The sequence below is a fragment of the Montipora capricornis genome, chromosome 14 (assembly GCF_036669925.1).
Source record: "Montipora capricornis isolate CH-2021 chromosome 14, ASM3666992v2, whole genome shotgun sequence".
Taxonomy (NCBI): Eukaryota; Metazoa; Cnidaria; class Anthozoa; order Scleractinia; family Acroporidae; genus Montipora; species Montipora capricornis.
The window spans coordinates 36717083-36733945 of NC_090896.1; the positions used below are offsets into that span (position 1 = coordinate 36717083).

Below are 16863 nucleotides of genomic sequence, written 5' to 3' on the forward strand. Positions count from 1 at the left end.
AAGTTGTCTGGTAATTTACATTTATTTTTGTACTCAACTCTGCAAAGGCAAAAAAAAAAAATTGGAAATGTAACAATGAAAAATTATTTGAATGAAAGCTTGTTGTCTCTTTGTGCTTCGTAATTTACGGTCAAGGTTCTTTCGAAAAGGGTTTTGATGTGAACTGTCAGAAATTTAATTTAATTGCATATGCTTTGTGACACGGATTGTGTGTCTTGTTTGCACGCACGCTATTGAAATAGGAAGGGTTTTTTGCCTCGAAAAGCAAATATGTTGTTTGTTTCATAAATTTTTTCGCTGGAAAAGGCTTTTGTGAGATTTCCAGCGTTTGTGAATTTAAACATGTGTAATTTTCAAGCTTAACAAATTTGCATACGTGCGTTGAAATGTGATACGAGAGGATTTTTGTGGTAGTGCGCTGTAAGCAGCGCGTGCATAAGTCACGAAAATAAATAGGTCTGTTGGAAGCGTGCTTGAGTTTTAACTAAATGAGCCCCAAAAATCAGCAAAAAAATTGTGACGCTGATGAATAATAAAGTAGCTGCTATTTCCAAAACGAATGGAAAATACCGGTGATAAAAAACCTCGTCCTTGGAGAGTAAATTTTTGACTTTGCAGAAACAATGGTCAACCTCAAGAGTTGGGCTATTGTGATCTTGTGTTGACGCACACTTGTCAAAGAAAAAAGAAAACTGACTAAAAAAAAAAAAAAACCCCGGTATCTTGCCATCATTTGACACAGATGCTTCACTGTTTCGCGAGTAAACACACCGCGGTAACTTGATCTCGGCGCCCGCTGAATTCGATGTCACTTTCGATTTTGCGATTTTACTTGTGCAGCCAAAAGTACAATAACAAAATTGAACGTAGCAAAAATCTCCCAAAAATGTTTTTCGCTGATGGTAACTTTTTATATTCGAGACTCAAAAATTAATTAATGTTGTTTTCATGTCGTAAATTTTGTTGCTGATGGCAAAATCTATTATTCCCGATCGACCGTCCTGAAAACTTCTTCTGCTCTTCCTAAAAACTGTGTATCAATATTTATTTACTTTTGCATCAATATTTGTTTTGCATAAAGCAAGCTAACAAAATCTGACCTTGCTATGTATTTTTGAGCGTTAAAATGGAATTTTCGGTCCTATGCTTCTGTCACAAGTGGCAACATTTAACAATTACCTGAAAAAAATTAATCCTAGACTGATTTTCGTAATGGAAGTGATGTATAGATTTAGCCCAACCTAAAACCGGAGCTCCCGTGTTATGCTGCGGGGCTGGCGAAGCGAGCGGGCAGCACATAATCTGGATTTAAGAAAATAATATAAGCTGCAACAAATTTACGACTGCACCACTTTTGACCCGAATGCGTTGTATTTACTGACATCTCACTTTGAGCTTTGTATTTCATAGTTTGGCACAGTTACGCCTCCTTCGGGTCAAATTCTAGAATCATAAGAAGAACTGTAATGAAATTGTCGTTGATAAACTTGTAAAATGCATAGAAAACTGCCATGAAACCGTAAAGTGCATATAAGGTACGCTTGCCTCGTGCTTCAAGCCGCAGCCCTGATTATAGTTCTACAGACATTTCTGATGAGTAACCGGACACCCGCGATCTCGGTACAAGGGGAGTGTCTTGCTTTCTCATTTTACGTATACATCATGCCCGAATTTCAGATCAGGGCTTATCAGCTAGAATTTTGTATTTTCTTTCCGTTAACTTTCCTCAACTTCAACACGATATGGAAATGGGGCGGTCAAGGTTAAATTTTGGCACAATGACAATACTCTCATTCCCTCAACATAAAATAAGTCCCCCTGACTTTAATAAGCCGTTGATCAGTGTGGTTATCCATGCTAAATGTTGTTACTTTCAATGAAACTTACTGCAGCATTACTCTCACGAACTAATTGTAATTCATAACTCGAGTCATCCTCGAAAAGTCTAAAAGGCCTATTTGTTCTTGTACCCGCACTCCCATTCTTTTTTGACATATGACATCTATTAGATACACTAGTTTATTCTTACAATAAGTTAATCTGGCTTAAGGCTGCGAACCAATAGAACCTTGTCAGAGGTCAACTTAAAAAAAAAAAAAAGCTGACGTCGATGAGCTTTAAACTTGAGCTCGGGATATAGTCATGTGATACTGGCCAGGACATACCCTGTTTTGACAGGTGTCAATTAACCATACATGGATGTCCAATATCCAAGATGTACGCAGTAAACTAGCTGAAGTATGGCCCACATGTTGGGCACAAGTGTTCAATTATTGATTATTACTATTATTATATTATTATATTATATTATTATATTATTATATTATATTATTAATATTATTAGTATATTACATTTTCATATTTGCATACATGGACGTACGTCAAACGATGACCAAGACCAAATTTTCTCGCACAGATCAACACGTTCTCCCCTTGAAGTCACGATTATCGTGATTCTTAATTTCCTTTGAATTCACTATTGTCGTGCACTACCACACGTACGCAATGCGTGCCTATTTTTTCTAAAGATGACAAGAATGTTTCTTTCTGACAGTGCTTTATAGGCTGTAGTCAGGTTTTTAACCTCAGATAAATATCTGCTTCGTCATATGAACGTTTGAGCCCACGGGCCTCTGCTGGAACGACATCTGGGTGACCCCTAAAATGGTCTTAATGACCCCTGACTTGAAAAAAATTCCTGGAAGCGCTGCAGTTCAATACCACCCAACTCATCTCCTTCTGTTTTTGAATAATACGTACCACATGAAACCCAGAGTACGCTCATGGAGCGTCTAGTCATATTTTAATTTTGTATTTCCAGTGGGGTAAAAAAACAATTTAATTAGCATGAGACAAGAAAAACGTGAGAGATTCTTGTACTTGTAATCCAATGGCGTCACCATGTAAATATCCTATTAATTTGGTCCTTGTCTGAACGAACAACAAACGAACCAAGAAACAGCCAATTATACAAATTGTACATAAGTGCATGCATAATGGACTGCCAAGAAAGACTGACTAAGCCTGTTACCTGTAATCAGTGACAATAACCAACAGCAAAATTGGAAGATAAAAGGCAACAAAAAGAACGTATTTTATAAAATGCTAAAAAGGGCCTTAAAACTTGATCTAAAATTAAAAAGGTTTCCCAAATTTTCGAACCGTATCTCTGGTTCTTCTTCGGGGGACAATGAATCTAAAATTCAAAAATCACTGCTTCTTATTTTGGTTCCCAAGAGATCTGAACAGCGGCACATATGCCCTTGGGAACTCCATTCTTTCATTCACAGAGTTCTTATCGATGTTTGAGTGTAAAGACTCCGGAGAAATTCTGCGCTTGTAATTAGTTTCATTCCTTTCAAGAATTTTGGCCGTAGCGTGGATGGATGTCGTGCGTGGTTCTTTCGGCATGTTGTCGGATTGCCGACTCTTTACTCGCGGCACGCGCGGGATCATGTTCCACTCTCCTCGAAGCCCAACACCGTTTGCTCTCGCCAATGTAGGAGAAATCGCAGTCTTTGCATTCAACCCTGTAAACAATGCCTGCTATTTTTTCTTCCGATGGACGGTCCTTCGGTTTTTTGAAAACAGAAGCAAGTGTGCGTATGGGCTTAACAGCAGTCCTTATGTTGAAATGTTGCAGTGTGCGTTTTACCCTGTCCGATATCCCTTGAGCATAGGGTACCACGGCAAGGGCAGCCGGGTCAGGATGGTGGCTTTGTGGACCAGACCTTGGTTGGGCAGCATTTTCAATGAATTTGGTGGGATATCCATTGACCTGTAGGCTGTCCTGGACGTTGGATGTTTCCTCTGTTCTCAGGGCCTCGCTAGATGGGATGGTGTTCGCGCGGCGCATCAACGTGCTGACGACGGATCTCTTATGTTGTACAGGGTGGTGTGAATCAAATGCCAAGTACTTTTTGGTATGGGTGGCTTTTCGGTAAATACTTGCACCTCAACCTCACCATTGGGGAGGGTGGATAAATTAGTATACAGGAACGCGATGGTGGTTTACCGTCCACAGGTGTGGCGCGCTCTACTGTGAACTGGATGTGCGGATTGACAGTATTAAGATGGCGATGGAAATTGTCAAGCTCTGCCGACTTTATACACGCGTTTGAATCGTCAACATATCTGAACCACCAGCGGGGGGAGCCGTGAATGTTGACAAAGCCTGAACCTCGACGTGTTCCATTACCAAGTCGGCGATGACTACGCTCACGGGTGAACCCATAGCGCAGCCGAAAATTTGGTGATACAGAGTCCCTTCATACGAAAAGAAGCTGTTGTACAGTACGATTTTCGTCAGCTCTACAATTTGATTTTTGGTCAGTTTTGTCTTGTCTTTCCAGGTGTGATTCGACTCCAACTTGTTTTGGATGACTTTTAAGGCTAGATCGACAGGAATCGAAGTGAACAGGGATACAACGTCGAAAGATTTCCTCGTCTGGTCTGACTGTCTGGGTCTGTACGAAATCTGCGAATTCCTTTGAGTTCTTTATCGTGTAGCCATGATCTGAACGTAGGGGGCTGAGCAAATTCGCCAAATACTTGGAAACGTGGTAGGTAGGGGACCCGATACTGCTATTGATAGGTCTAAGAGGTATCGGTGTGGACGGAATGGCCAAGGTGTAGTGGTCGTCTTTTAATGTTAACTGGACTTTATGCACTTTTGGAAGGCCATAAAAAGCAGCCGCAACAGGATCACTGGGTTTGATTTTAAAATACTCTTTCTCCGTTAGGTTCCCCGACCTTTTTAGTTCTCCTAACCTCCTTTGTAGCACATTGGTGGTGCTAGAAACTAGATTGCGTCGCTTATCGGTCACAGGTAAGTATGTTTTTGTGTCCTGCAACATGGACGATATCTGCTCCTTGTAGTCTACTTTATTCATCACCACAGTCGCATTTCCTTTGTCAGCAGGAAAAACGAGAATGCTGTCGTTTTCTTTGAGTTTTTTTCATCGCCTGTCGCTCACCTTGGCTCAAGTTGCAAGTTTTTGGCGCTTTTGAGATATCACTCCTCAGAAAAGGAATGAACTTCGCAATCACTCCTAGAGGTGCAGCGGCTAAGGAGATTCTAACCGCTGTGGAGCAGGGAATATCGAACCTACCACGAGACGCCAAGGACGAGGTCAGGGGCGATATTTGTAACATCATAAAGAATGCAAAAGCGCCAAAAACATAAAGAAAAACTCCTCTACAAACATCAAACAATTTAGTTGATAAACGGGATTGCACCAGGTAGAGTACAGATAAACCTAAGGGCAAAAGTTCCATCTGATACCGCATTATACCTACCAAATCTGCAAGCCGTTTCTAACTGAGTGATTAACCAGTTTGACGTAGGATGGTACTTCTATACAACTGCAATAGCATCACAAAACTAGTATGTCTTAATTAACGGCACTGTTTACAGTTTTCATTTCCGCTAACTAGGGTATCCAAGGCCAAGGATTACAAGGGAATACATAAAACCCAAAGCTACTCTCAAATAGTTAATTTTCGAATTCCTTAACTGTTAAATGCTTAACGTCCAACGTGAAAAAAAAGATTTATCCTAGTCTACAACACTGGTGGTGTGGATCAACCCTAATCTTGATCTTCTCATAGTCAACTCGCTTCTATAAAGCACTGTTTTTAACATTGCTAACTTGGTTTAACTTAGCTTTGGTTCGTAATCGCATTGTTGTTTCTGTGATGTGTTGTCAATTACTGGCGGAATGCAATATAAGTGAGAATTTTTTAGCAAGAAGAGGTGTTGATGAACCCCCGCATTTCGGCGAAGCCTATTTCCCTTTCGTAAACGGTCGTTGCCATTTGAAAGGGTCGTTGCCATTTCTCAGAACGGTCGTTGCCATTTGAAACGGTCGATGCCATTTTTTAGCTTTGAATTACACTCATTAGGTCTAAGAACTCAAAAGGTTGCAGTTACTGGGAGTTGTGTCTCGCTGGTTATATGAGTTAGGGTTCGGGTTAGGGTTCTGTTTAGGGTGAGGGCTAAGAACCCGAGTCGAGTTTTGTAATTTTCGGACTCTTTTTTTCTTCCAGTTTTTCTTTTATAAATGTTCTTTTTTTCCATTTTTTTTTAATTTTTGTTAATATTTTTTCTTAGTTTGTTTCTTTTAATGTTCTTTGAAGTGAAGTGTGTAGTCGACCGTTATAAATGGCCTCGACCCTTTCAAATGGCAACGACCGTTTACGAAAGGGAAATTTGCTTCGGCGAAGGCCTGTAGTCCAATATGCATTTTTTACCGTGTTAAAATTGTTATTTGCTGCGGTTCGAAGAATAGCAGCCATTCTATGCTGACGTTGCTGCCAACTTGGTCTCGTTTCGAGATTTTTTATTAATGTCTTTTTGATTTATTTTGTTGTCTTACAGTTGTTGGATTTGCCACCCTTCACCCTAGGGTATTTGTTAAGTGCCTGGTTCTGCATTCGGGAGGGTTCAGGTTTCCTATAAAAAGGGGGTTTTTCCTGACGGGCAGCAGGCACGTTATTATTGTCTGGGCTTCTGTTAGTTTCAATAAACGCAAACGGAGTCTTATTTCTCGCAGAATGCCGGGCTAAGCGGTACAGTCCGTTACCAGTTCTATCCAGTGCAGCAGTCAGTTCCCCTTTTTAACAAGTGACCAGTTGTGTTTGATTTGTTGTCTATTGAGGGAATAGGGGAAAACTTAACGTGTTATTGGTCATGGAAGGAGTTTAGCTTAGTTTTTTCGCTCGACGGTCAGTTTGTGTGTGCGTGTGCATGATGTGCTTGCTTGTAATATTAGGGTTACGTTTGTGTGTAATGAAAGATTTCGCTCCGATACAATATTCTGGCGACGAGGATTGAATTTTAGATGGTTGGAAATTCATCCATTGACACATCCCGGAATAACCACAAGCTAGAATCACTGTCACCTTTCTCGTTTTTTAAATACCACTTGTTCATTTTTCTTCAATTTTTCTGTTTGCCTCACCTCCACGTTCACCTCATTCGGGCCGATTACTCCTTTTCTATTAAGAAAAGCTGCACAATTACATATTGAATAAGCTAGAAAACAAAATTCTTGAAATAAAAGAATCCCTTTAGCTTACATCTTTATCTTTGTAAATAGTTATTTTAGTTTTCCTATAATTAGATATACTATTCTTAATTGTTTTATCTTTTATTTTTGGAGGGCAGTTTTTTATGGGAATTCAATTCCCCCTATTGCTTTCCTTTCCCTATTGTACTTTTGTATATATCTTTTCTTTTGTACATTGGTAAAAGGCTTCATTAAAGCTAAACTTAAACTGCATCATAACTTATTCTTCGGGAACACAAAATACTTTCCTCAACGTTCTCTTTGTTATTCTGCGAACCTCTGGAAAGCGCCAACAGTACATTAAAGGATTCAACGACGAATTGAGGAGAAGGAAGAAAAATGTGACTTGATAGGCTGCGATGATAGCGCCACTCCAGTTTTCTGATGGCTGTAATAATACGAAGCTACAATTGGGAAGATAACACGCCACAAATACAACATAAACATACACGGCGTTCAAGGCGGACTTTCGTTCTCGGAGGAGCACCCTTCCTTGCAAATTTTGCTGCTGAAATTGATTTCGAATTTGGTTAAGATGATATCTTGCCACTTTGTAAACTTTAATGTATGCAACTGTTGTCAAAAGAAATCCGATCGAAACAAGAGCGGCAAGGATATATGGGTTGGACGCGGTAACCCTAAAATAAGATGAGACACAACTTGCTAGCCATATCCCAACCAAGGCTATTATAACACGTTTGGAAGTCACAAGCTCTTGATATCGCAGATGAAGAGAAACAGCCAGAAGTCTGTCAACAGCAATGACGGTTACATTCAAGAAGGAAGCGGACATGAGAAGATACATGATAATGTAGCAAAGAGTTAAAGTTAATGGACAAAGTACGTCAAGGTTGTAGTTTTCATCCAATGCCATTTTAAAGACTACTCCGAGCATTAAGTGTGCGAACAATCCCACGGCGAGATCGGTCAAGCAAGACTCAAGAACATTTTCCTCAAATTTGCTGGTAGCGATGAGGCTTTCCACAAGGCACGAATAGCCAGAATATTTCCAAAAGTTGCCACAGGAGAAAAAACAAAGTGCAACACATACAGCGAAAACAAGGTTGTTCTATAGAACTCTGCAAGGGGTTGTATTAAGCCCAAGAAATCAGCGCAAGCCTGTTCAACCATAGCAATGCTGTTAAACTATCGGCCTGTATCGTAAAGAATAATCACCTATGCTTGATAGTGGTTGGGTTCGGTACTACTTGACCAATGTTCAAGGGCTTTGTAAAGTGATAATAAAATTGCTTTTTGTGGCTAGCGAGCATAAGATCTGTTATGAAGGCCAGCTGTGATTATCTTTCATGAAGTACGGGTAATTTATGGGACAGCACAAACGTAAAAGCTAACAGGAAATATTCGTGATAAAATAGTCCTAACAGAGAAGTTTGCTGTAGCTTTTAACAAAAGTTACAGCCAATTTGACGTAAAATGAAGAGGGATCGCAATATTGGGCTAGGGAGAAAAAATTATAGCAAAATCGAAAGACCTTGATGAAAATGCGATGTTGTGTAATACCTAGTGGTCAGACAGAAGCAGGCTCATCGCAAAAACATTTCTTACCTTTTCTCTCACTTCTAAGCTTCAAAATTGATCCAAATGTTCCACAGAAACGTGTTTATTTTTGTTTTATACCAAGAGAAATTTCGCTTTCTGGCGTAAAAAGTTTTAGTTTAGCAACGTTAAGCGCAATCATTTAACATATAAGGTCAAACTAAGGTATATGAGCTGATAACCGAGATTGAGTGAACCAATCAGAGCACGAGAATTGCATTATCCGAGGTTGAGAATTTAATAACAGGAATTATTCGTTATAAGATAGTGCTAAAAAAAAGTTTGTTTTAGCTTTTTACAAAAGTGACAGCCAACTTGAAGTAAAAATGAAGAGAGAATATAAAACATGGCTAAGTTTGCTTTGCGTCCATCCACTGTCACCACTTTAAAGAAAGTGGAATTGGGTGAAGATTCAGCTGCAGACAGCTATTACCTGTATCTCAGACTTAAAGTTATGTCTTTTTTTTCGTTTCTTCTTCTTCTTCTTCTTCTTCTTCTTCTTCGTCTTCTTTTCTTCTTCTTCTTCTTCTTTCTTCTTCTTCTTCTCTATGATTAGAGAAAGTCACGGCATCTTTTTTGTTCGGTACTGTCCATGGAAAAATCAGTTATAGATATTTTTAACTGATTAAGGGGAGAAAAATTCGAGTTCCGAGTACAAGGAATCAACTCGATCTCATCTGTCTTAATTAATGAAAACCTCCATTCCAAAATCAAATAATTATATAACTTCAAACCATATGTTTGCACTCACTTTTGCTTAGCTTTTTTTTTTCTCAAAGAAATCTGTCACATAAAATTAAGCTATGATCTACAAATAGGGCGGTGTTTTTTAAAAAAGAAACAATGAGTAAATTGCTTCGAATTAAAAATATAAAAAAAAAATTAAAGGCGTTGAGGGGGAATTTGAAAATTTTGTCTTTATCGGCTCAATTTTGTCTTTATCGGCTATTTTCCAATTACAAACTTGGCTGCTAATTAAAAAAAACCTGGTTGTTTACACAAAACGATTATGAGTAAATTGAAATTAACAATTAACACAACTTAAGTCAAATATTGGTTTTCCTGCCTTCATTGTTGGTTTTTACTGCCTGTAGGGTTAGTGAAAATAAAAGGTTTCGGATTGTCTGCATTTTGATGTTTCTGTTGCTGCTATAATAATTAAAGCATTTTCTTGGTTTTTTTCTATAGAAAAATTAATTGCCAACTACTGAATTCAACGGTAAATTTTACTCTATCACGAAGCGATGAGCAAACTTTGCATTGACCTTGAAATGACAAAGCCATTTTTTTTATGGCTTCTAATTTTATCGTGATTCCTATTCGCTGGCTATTGACAGTTGACTTCAAAATGGCTTTTTCCCTTTTCCATTCGCTCGCTGGGAGTGTGCTTGTTTTCTTTTAAAACTAATGCGGTTTAAGAAGAATTCAGTGCCAAACTGGTGAATTCCAAAGTAAATTTCACTCGAAAAACCGATATCGTGCTCATCGCTTCGTGATAGCGTAAAATTTACCGTTGAATTCACTAGTTGGCAATTAATTTTTCTATAGAATAAAACCAAGAAAATGCTTTAATTATTATAGCAGCAACAGAAACATCAAAATGCAGACAATCCGAAACCTTTTATTTTCACTAACCCTACAGGCAGTAAAAACCAACAATGAAGGCAGGAAAACCAACATTTGACTTAAGTTGTGTTAATTGTTAATTTCAATTTACAGTGTCCCCAATTAGTGCTTCAGCGCTAGAACGACTAGACACTTAAATAAAATTCCTTTTTAGGGAGCTCCGCTTTTAGGCTGGGCTAAATGTAAGTATATACTATTTTATTAAAAATGGCGAATCTAATGTTCGGCAGTTTTCCTTTGAATTCAGTGCCGCTCTCAGTCGTACGCGCCTGGATGCTATAAACTTCATTGGAACAACTGCTGACAAAAATTTTCCTGCGTTCATCCAGTATGGGAGAGAAGAATAAAGAGAGCACATGGTTGACTTGTTGTGTGTTTCTTCGGAACTAGTTTCTCTTCTTCGACTAGTTAAACCTCCTCTGATTTATGTACTAAGAGGATACGACATTGGCGACGAGGATAAGTACAGCACAAGATGTCTTTGAGCGAAAATGGCGCTTTAAGTGCGATTCCTAAGTTCGACTGTCACTCGGATCCCGCCACGTAGACACCACGCTGGACGCGTTGGATGACATCTTTTGAGTTATTTGTGGATGGCAAAAGCCTTATTATCACTGAGGCTACAAAGGCAACCACAGGGCAACGAAGACGAGCGATGCTACTCCATTTCGCAGGTCCAGATGTACAAGAAATCTTATCTACTCTTGCAGATACCGGCGAAGCATCCAATTACGCCGCAGCTGTAACAGCATTGAATGGATATTTTCTTCCCACCGACTCCAACAAAAGGAAAGTAAGACTGTTTTTCAGTTTGTTAAAAAAGAAGGAAAGGATTGCAATTTTGGTGTAGACTTTGACAACCAGATGAAAGATGCTGTCCTGCGTAAATGTAGGTCAGACTATGTAAGGCGTAAATTGCTTGAGGAAAGAGCTTACACTTGCTCGCACGCTAGAAATCGCAGAACAGTGTGAAAGTGTAGACCACCAAATGTCTCATCTCAGAGTGATTAAAGGAGATGCAAACAGGTTTTACGAAAAACCTAAGCGACCCGATGGTAAACAAAACCGAAAGAAAAAAGGGCTTCATTGCTATCGTTGTGGGTCGAGTGGGCACTTGAGTAGAGATCTAAAATGTCCTGCTAGAGGTCAAACCTGTAGGAAATGCAAGGGGAAAGATCATTTTGCTAGCGGCTGCAAAACCAAACCAAAGAAACCAGGAGTTAATCGAGTACAACAAGAGCTAGAAGCTAATAATGGGGAGCAAGTTGATTATGCAAGTTGATTATGCTTTCAGAGTCAAGAATGAAGCTCACTCAAATCTGCTTAAGTTGTCTATTGGTGGGGTAGAACTAGAAATGTTAGTGGATTCTGGAGCCACCAATAACATTGTTGATGAAGAAACCTGGGAAGATTTGAAAGCTAAGAAGAACAAATGTAAATCAGAAGCTGCTCCAATTGACAGGAAGCTATATGCCTACGCAACCCGCAAACCCCTCCCAGTAAAAGGTCGTTTTATTTGTGCAGTGTTGATTTGAAAAGGGAAAGCTTAAGCTGAATTCCTAGTCATTAAAGGAAAAGGAGTACCACTCCTCTGCAAAGATACTGCAATGAAGTTAGGTGTGCTGAGAATTGGTGTTGATGTCGCTACAGTTGCTGAAGCCAAGCAGAGTGACACTGCAACAACAGTTCCCAGAAATATTAAGTAGGATTGGAAAGCTGAGGTCTAAGCAAGTGACGTTGCACGTAGACCCAAAGTTGAAACTAGTTGCTCAACCGCTGAGGCGAAACCCCTTTAATTTTCAAGAGAACGTAGAAAAGAAAATTCAAGAACTGTTAGACTGTGACATCATAGAAGAAGTTGATGGGCCTACGCCATGGGTGAACTCAGTAGTAATTATTCCGAAGGCAGATGGTGACATTCGTCTCTGCATTGATATGAGGCGAGTAAACGAGGCCATTTTACGTGGCCCATACCAACCGTAGATGAGCTGCTACACAGCATGAACGGCTCAAAAATTTTTCAGAAAGCTTGATTTAAAGTGGGGATACAACCAGCCGGAACTTAGTCGAGAGTCAGGCCAAATCACAACCTTCGTGACACACAAGGGCTTATACAGATATAAGCTCCTATTGTTTGAGGTGAGTTCAGCAAGCGAGCTGTACCAACATGAGATATCTACGGCTCTGGCCGGAATAGAGGGTATGAACAATATCTCTGTGCATGGCCCAGGCCAGAAAACTCACGACCAGCGCCTTCTAAAAACCATGGAACGCCTCAGACAGCATGCTTTGACTCTCAAAGCTGACAAATGCCTGTTCAATTTGGACAGACTGGTTTTCATGGGAATTGTTCTGTCTGAAAAAGGAATCGGCCCGACGAAAGAAAGGGTCAGAGCCCTGCAAGAAACAAGAAGGCCTGAAACCGTGAGTGAAGCTCGAAGCTTCTTAGAGTTGGCTAATTACAGCAGCAGATTTATTCCTCATTTTGCAACCCTCACATAGCCATTGAGAAAACTAACCAGGAAAGATGTTTTGTTCTACTTTGGACACGAGCAAAAAGCTTCCTTTGAGTCGCTTAAACAAAGCATGGCTGAAGCAGGCACATTGGCATACTTTGACAAGAGTGCATCAACCAAAGTCGTTGCAGATGCAAGCCCTGTTGGCCTTGGAGCTGTGTTAATGTAAAACCAGAATGGGAATGGATGCCAATCTGCTACGCAAGCCGCAGCCTCATAGAGTGTGAACAGAGATACTCTCAGACGGAGAAAGAGGCCCTCGCCCTCGTTTGGGTATGCGAGAGATACCACGCATACATTTATGGAATGAGATTTGATCTAGTGACCGATCACAAGCCATTGGAAGTGATCTATGGACCTCGTTCCAAACCCTGTGCCCGCATCGAACGTTGGGTGATTCGTCTACAGCTCTATGATTTCCCGGTCTTGTATGCTCCAGGGCAGAGCAATGTAGCTGATCCCCTTTCCCGCTTGGTCAGACAGAACAAAGCAGCAAATCATCAACATGGTGCAGAAGAGTATGTTCGATTTGCAGCTATCAGTGCCACACCTGCAGTCCTAACCACGAGAGGAGATGAAGAGGCATTTGCCGCGGATGAAGAGTTGAAAGCTCTGAGAGAGGCAATTAAAACCGGTCGATTTGAGAAATGCAAGGCTTATGCGCTAGCTGCAGGGAAACTGTGTGTGATCGGACAACTAGTCCTAAGGGGTACCCGTATCGTGCTGCCAAGCAAGCTAAGGTCCCAAGCAATGTCTTTAGCACATAAGGACACTTATGAATGTTGGACAAAGCGGAATTTGGCCTGGTATCAATAAGGCGGCGGAGAAGTTCTGCAAATCTTGCTATGGATGTCAACTGGTTGCACGCAAAAAACCCACCTGAGCCGTTGACGTCAACGACATTGCCGGAGGGTCCTTGGCAAGACCTGGCTGTAGACTACTAGCACCACTCCCATCTAGACACTCCATACTAGTTGTTGTTGATTATTATAGTCGTCACTATGAGTATGCAATCATGACACCAACCACCACTGTGAAAGTAATTGACAATCTAGAAGAGATTTTTAGCCATCACGGTCTTTCCATAACTATCAAGTCAGACAATGGACCGCAATTCATCCCTGGAGAATTCCAAGAATACTGTCTGCAGAATGATATTGTGCATCTCAAGACAACACCGAAATGGCCCCAGGCCAATGGGGAAGTTGAGAGGCAGAACGCCTCCCTAACGAAGAGAATTCGCATCGCCCAAGCTGAATGGGTCGACGGGAAGAAGGAGTTAAGAAGATATGTGACGAAATACCGGAGTATTGATAACACCACCACTGGTAAAGGCTCTGCTAAATTGTTGTTCAATAGGAAGATGAGAGGGAAGCTGCCAGAGTTACATGCTGATTGCCATCTAGACCTAGAAGCTCGGGAGAGAGATGCAGAGGTGAAGGCAAAGACCAAATCATATGCAGACAAAGCAGCGAGTGCTAAACCATCAGATATTGCAGTTGGTGATGAAGTATTAGTAAGACAAGAGAGAAAGGACAAATTATCAACACCGTTCAATCCGACGCCATACCGAGTAGTAAGCAAGACTAGCAACAGTGTCATAGTAGAGGCTCCAGGCTGGATCCAGTACTCGAGAAACACCTCACATGTAAAGAGGTTTATGATGGATGACCCTGTGCCGACACTTGAGACACCATCTGGTAGCCCAGATGGAATTGTGGTACCCACCGCAGTACCAAGCCAAGTGTTAAGTGAACCGACACCAGCAGTACCTGCCACACCACATAATGAACCTCCAACCACGAGTTCACTGTCAGCACAAGCAAGTGCACAGAATGGAAACGAGCCAGTTGCAGTCCGTAGGGACATTGTGGTTGATCAAGCAATAGTACCTAGCACGCCAGCAACACCGAGGTTGACTCAGAGGCCTCAAAGGCAGAGGAGACCTCCAGAGAGATACAAAGACTATGTTCTTAAATAATGAGCTGATCTCCTATGAGATGTTTACTGAATGGATAAATCAAACAACTTTGTGATTAAGGTTTTTGAGATTGAGAACATTGTGACTTTGATTTTAAAAGTGTTGTTAGGACACTCATTCGGAGACAATTTGAACTTTTGACTTTGTCGATATGTGTATTATGTAAGAACGTTTACCTTTTAAGTTGAATTTGAATGCGTTCTGTTTACGTTCGAGTTCGAAGGATTGTTGGACTTTGTTTCCTCGAAGAAAAGGAGGGATGTCACGTTTCGTGCATGTATATAATGAGGTAGGAAAGGAGCAGTATGGAAGAGAAGAATAAAGATAATGGTTAACTTGTTGTGTGTTTCTTCGGAACTAGTTTCACTTCTCCAACTAGTTAAATCTCCTCTAATTTATGTACTAAGAGGATACGACTCGTCATGGTAAATCCAGTATTCAGAGTACCCGGTTTGGTTGAGTCAAATTAACCACTTATCGCTAAAGGCTCCGCACTCTAAAAAAAAAGCAATTATTTAAGTCTCCCACAGAATATCGCTGCTGAAGAGTAATTAGACTGAAGCTATATTAATAATTTAGGCCTAAGCTTTGATTTTAAAATGGTTAGCTTTGTCGTCAAGTTTGGTAACCGGGCCTTGTGCAGTGTTTAATGATCTTTAACGTTTTTTGTTGCCGAGTGATAATTAACAATTAGACCCCTAGCCCGAAAGGGATAAGAGTCAATAGCCCCTGAGGCAAAGCCGAACGGGCTATTGACCCGTGGCCCTTGAGGGCGAAGGTTCTAATTGTTTTAGTATCACCCAACTAGTCGGAGAGAAAAGGCCATGAAAAAGTTAGCAAAATGCAAGCCAATTAAAATGCAGGATTTGCATTAGTCCACTAGTTGGGTGATACTAATACAGCATTATCATATTAATAGTGTTTAAAATATTTTCCCTTAGAGCTAGCGGTGAGATGGTAATGAGGTGAGATGGTTAGGTGACGGGTTAGTTCAAGTCCTTCTCAGGTTCGAGTCCAAAAAACGTGGGTTGCCTTTTTAATTAATATATGACCACTTCCCATGATGCATATCAAGCTTTCAGTCTTATAGTGAATTCAAGGTAGAGAATCGGTTACACAGGTGGGTTACCATAATTTGTTACCCATGGTGCTCTGCGCGCGCGCTTTCGGTTGTCTTCCCTTATTGAGATTTTCAAAGGTTGGGAGAAGGCAAGCTTCGTTCAAAAGAAAAGAAATTATTCGAAACATACACATTCCTTGAGGATTACCAATATTGCCCAACATACCATAATAGTTTGGAATATTGTACTTATTAACTGTCAAGCACTTTAACATGTTCACGATTTCTATCTCAAGTCTGAAGTTTTATTCATAAACGACATAACTTCGATCAAAAGGATCGATTGACGTCGGCAGAACTAACCCAAAACCTAACTACCTAACCCTACCATCCCTGTGAATATCTTTCATGTAGCGTTTCAACACGTGTTTGAGATAAAGGAGTCACGATATCATTCAAAAGCAAACGAATTGCCACCAGGAAAACTATTTCTCATTCCGTCAGTGCATATTTTTGTTCTCTGGTGAACTGTTTCTCACAAATATCAGTTTTCTGTGGTATCCAAAGTTTTCGAGAGGATTGTGTACGATTAATGTGATTGATTAACGAAGAAAACATCATTCATTCTCAGTAAATGAAAGTGTGGGCTTCGCTCCCTAGACTTGAATGTTACTGCCCTTTTAAATGCTTTATTATCCTGATTTAACAAATTGAAAGTGGTTCAGCGTTGTCTGTACTATCATTGGCAATAATATTCTTCATCACAGTGGTCAAAATGTTGTGGACGAATGCAAAATTTGGGGGAGACAAACAAAGAGTATTATGGTATTTTCCAAAGTGGCCTATTGCACATATACAGAGCCTTGCAAAGAAACACTTATTGACATGCCCTTGTAACATCATAATAGCATAAAGTTTCAACCAATCAAACAAAGTAATCATACAAAGATGAACCTGAAATCTGAGAAACTTTCCGTCATTTCGACTGGAATTCTAGCAGCCTAATTAATAAATCAATTTTCTTTTGGTCATTTATTTATTCATTCATTCATT

General features: G+C 40.3%; 2 protein-coding genes across 2 annotated transcripts; one reads left to right on the forward strand and one right to left on the reverse strand.

Annotated features, from left to right (window-relative positions):
* Window positions 1-3358: 3358 nt before the first annotated feature.
* Window positions 3359-3856, reverse strand: LOC138031937 (uncharacterized). The gene has a single exon (XM_068879539.1). It carries the CDS (start codon window positions 3854-3856, stop codon window positions 3359-3361), a length of 498 nt encoding a protein of 165 aa, XP_068735640.1.
* A 9928-nt stretch (window positions 3857-13784) lies between these two features.
* LOC138031938 (uncharacterized) lies at window positions 13785-14750 on the forward strand. The gene has a single exon (XM_068879540.1). It carries the CDS (start codon window positions 13785-13787, stop codon window positions 14748-14750), a length of 966 nt encoding a protein of 321 aa, XP_068735641.1.
* The last annotated feature ends 2113 nt before the right edge of the window (window positions 14751-16863 follow it).

Excerpts from the sequence above, each read along its gene's own strand:
- LOC138031937 (XM_068879539.1), bottom strand. The coding sequence starts at position 3,856 with ATGCGCCGCGCGAACACCATCCCATCTAGCGAGGCCCTGAGAACAGAG.
- LOC138031938 (XM_068879540.1), top strand. The coding sequence starts at position 13,785 with ATGACACCAACCACCACTGTGAAAGTAATTGACAATCTAGAAGAGATT.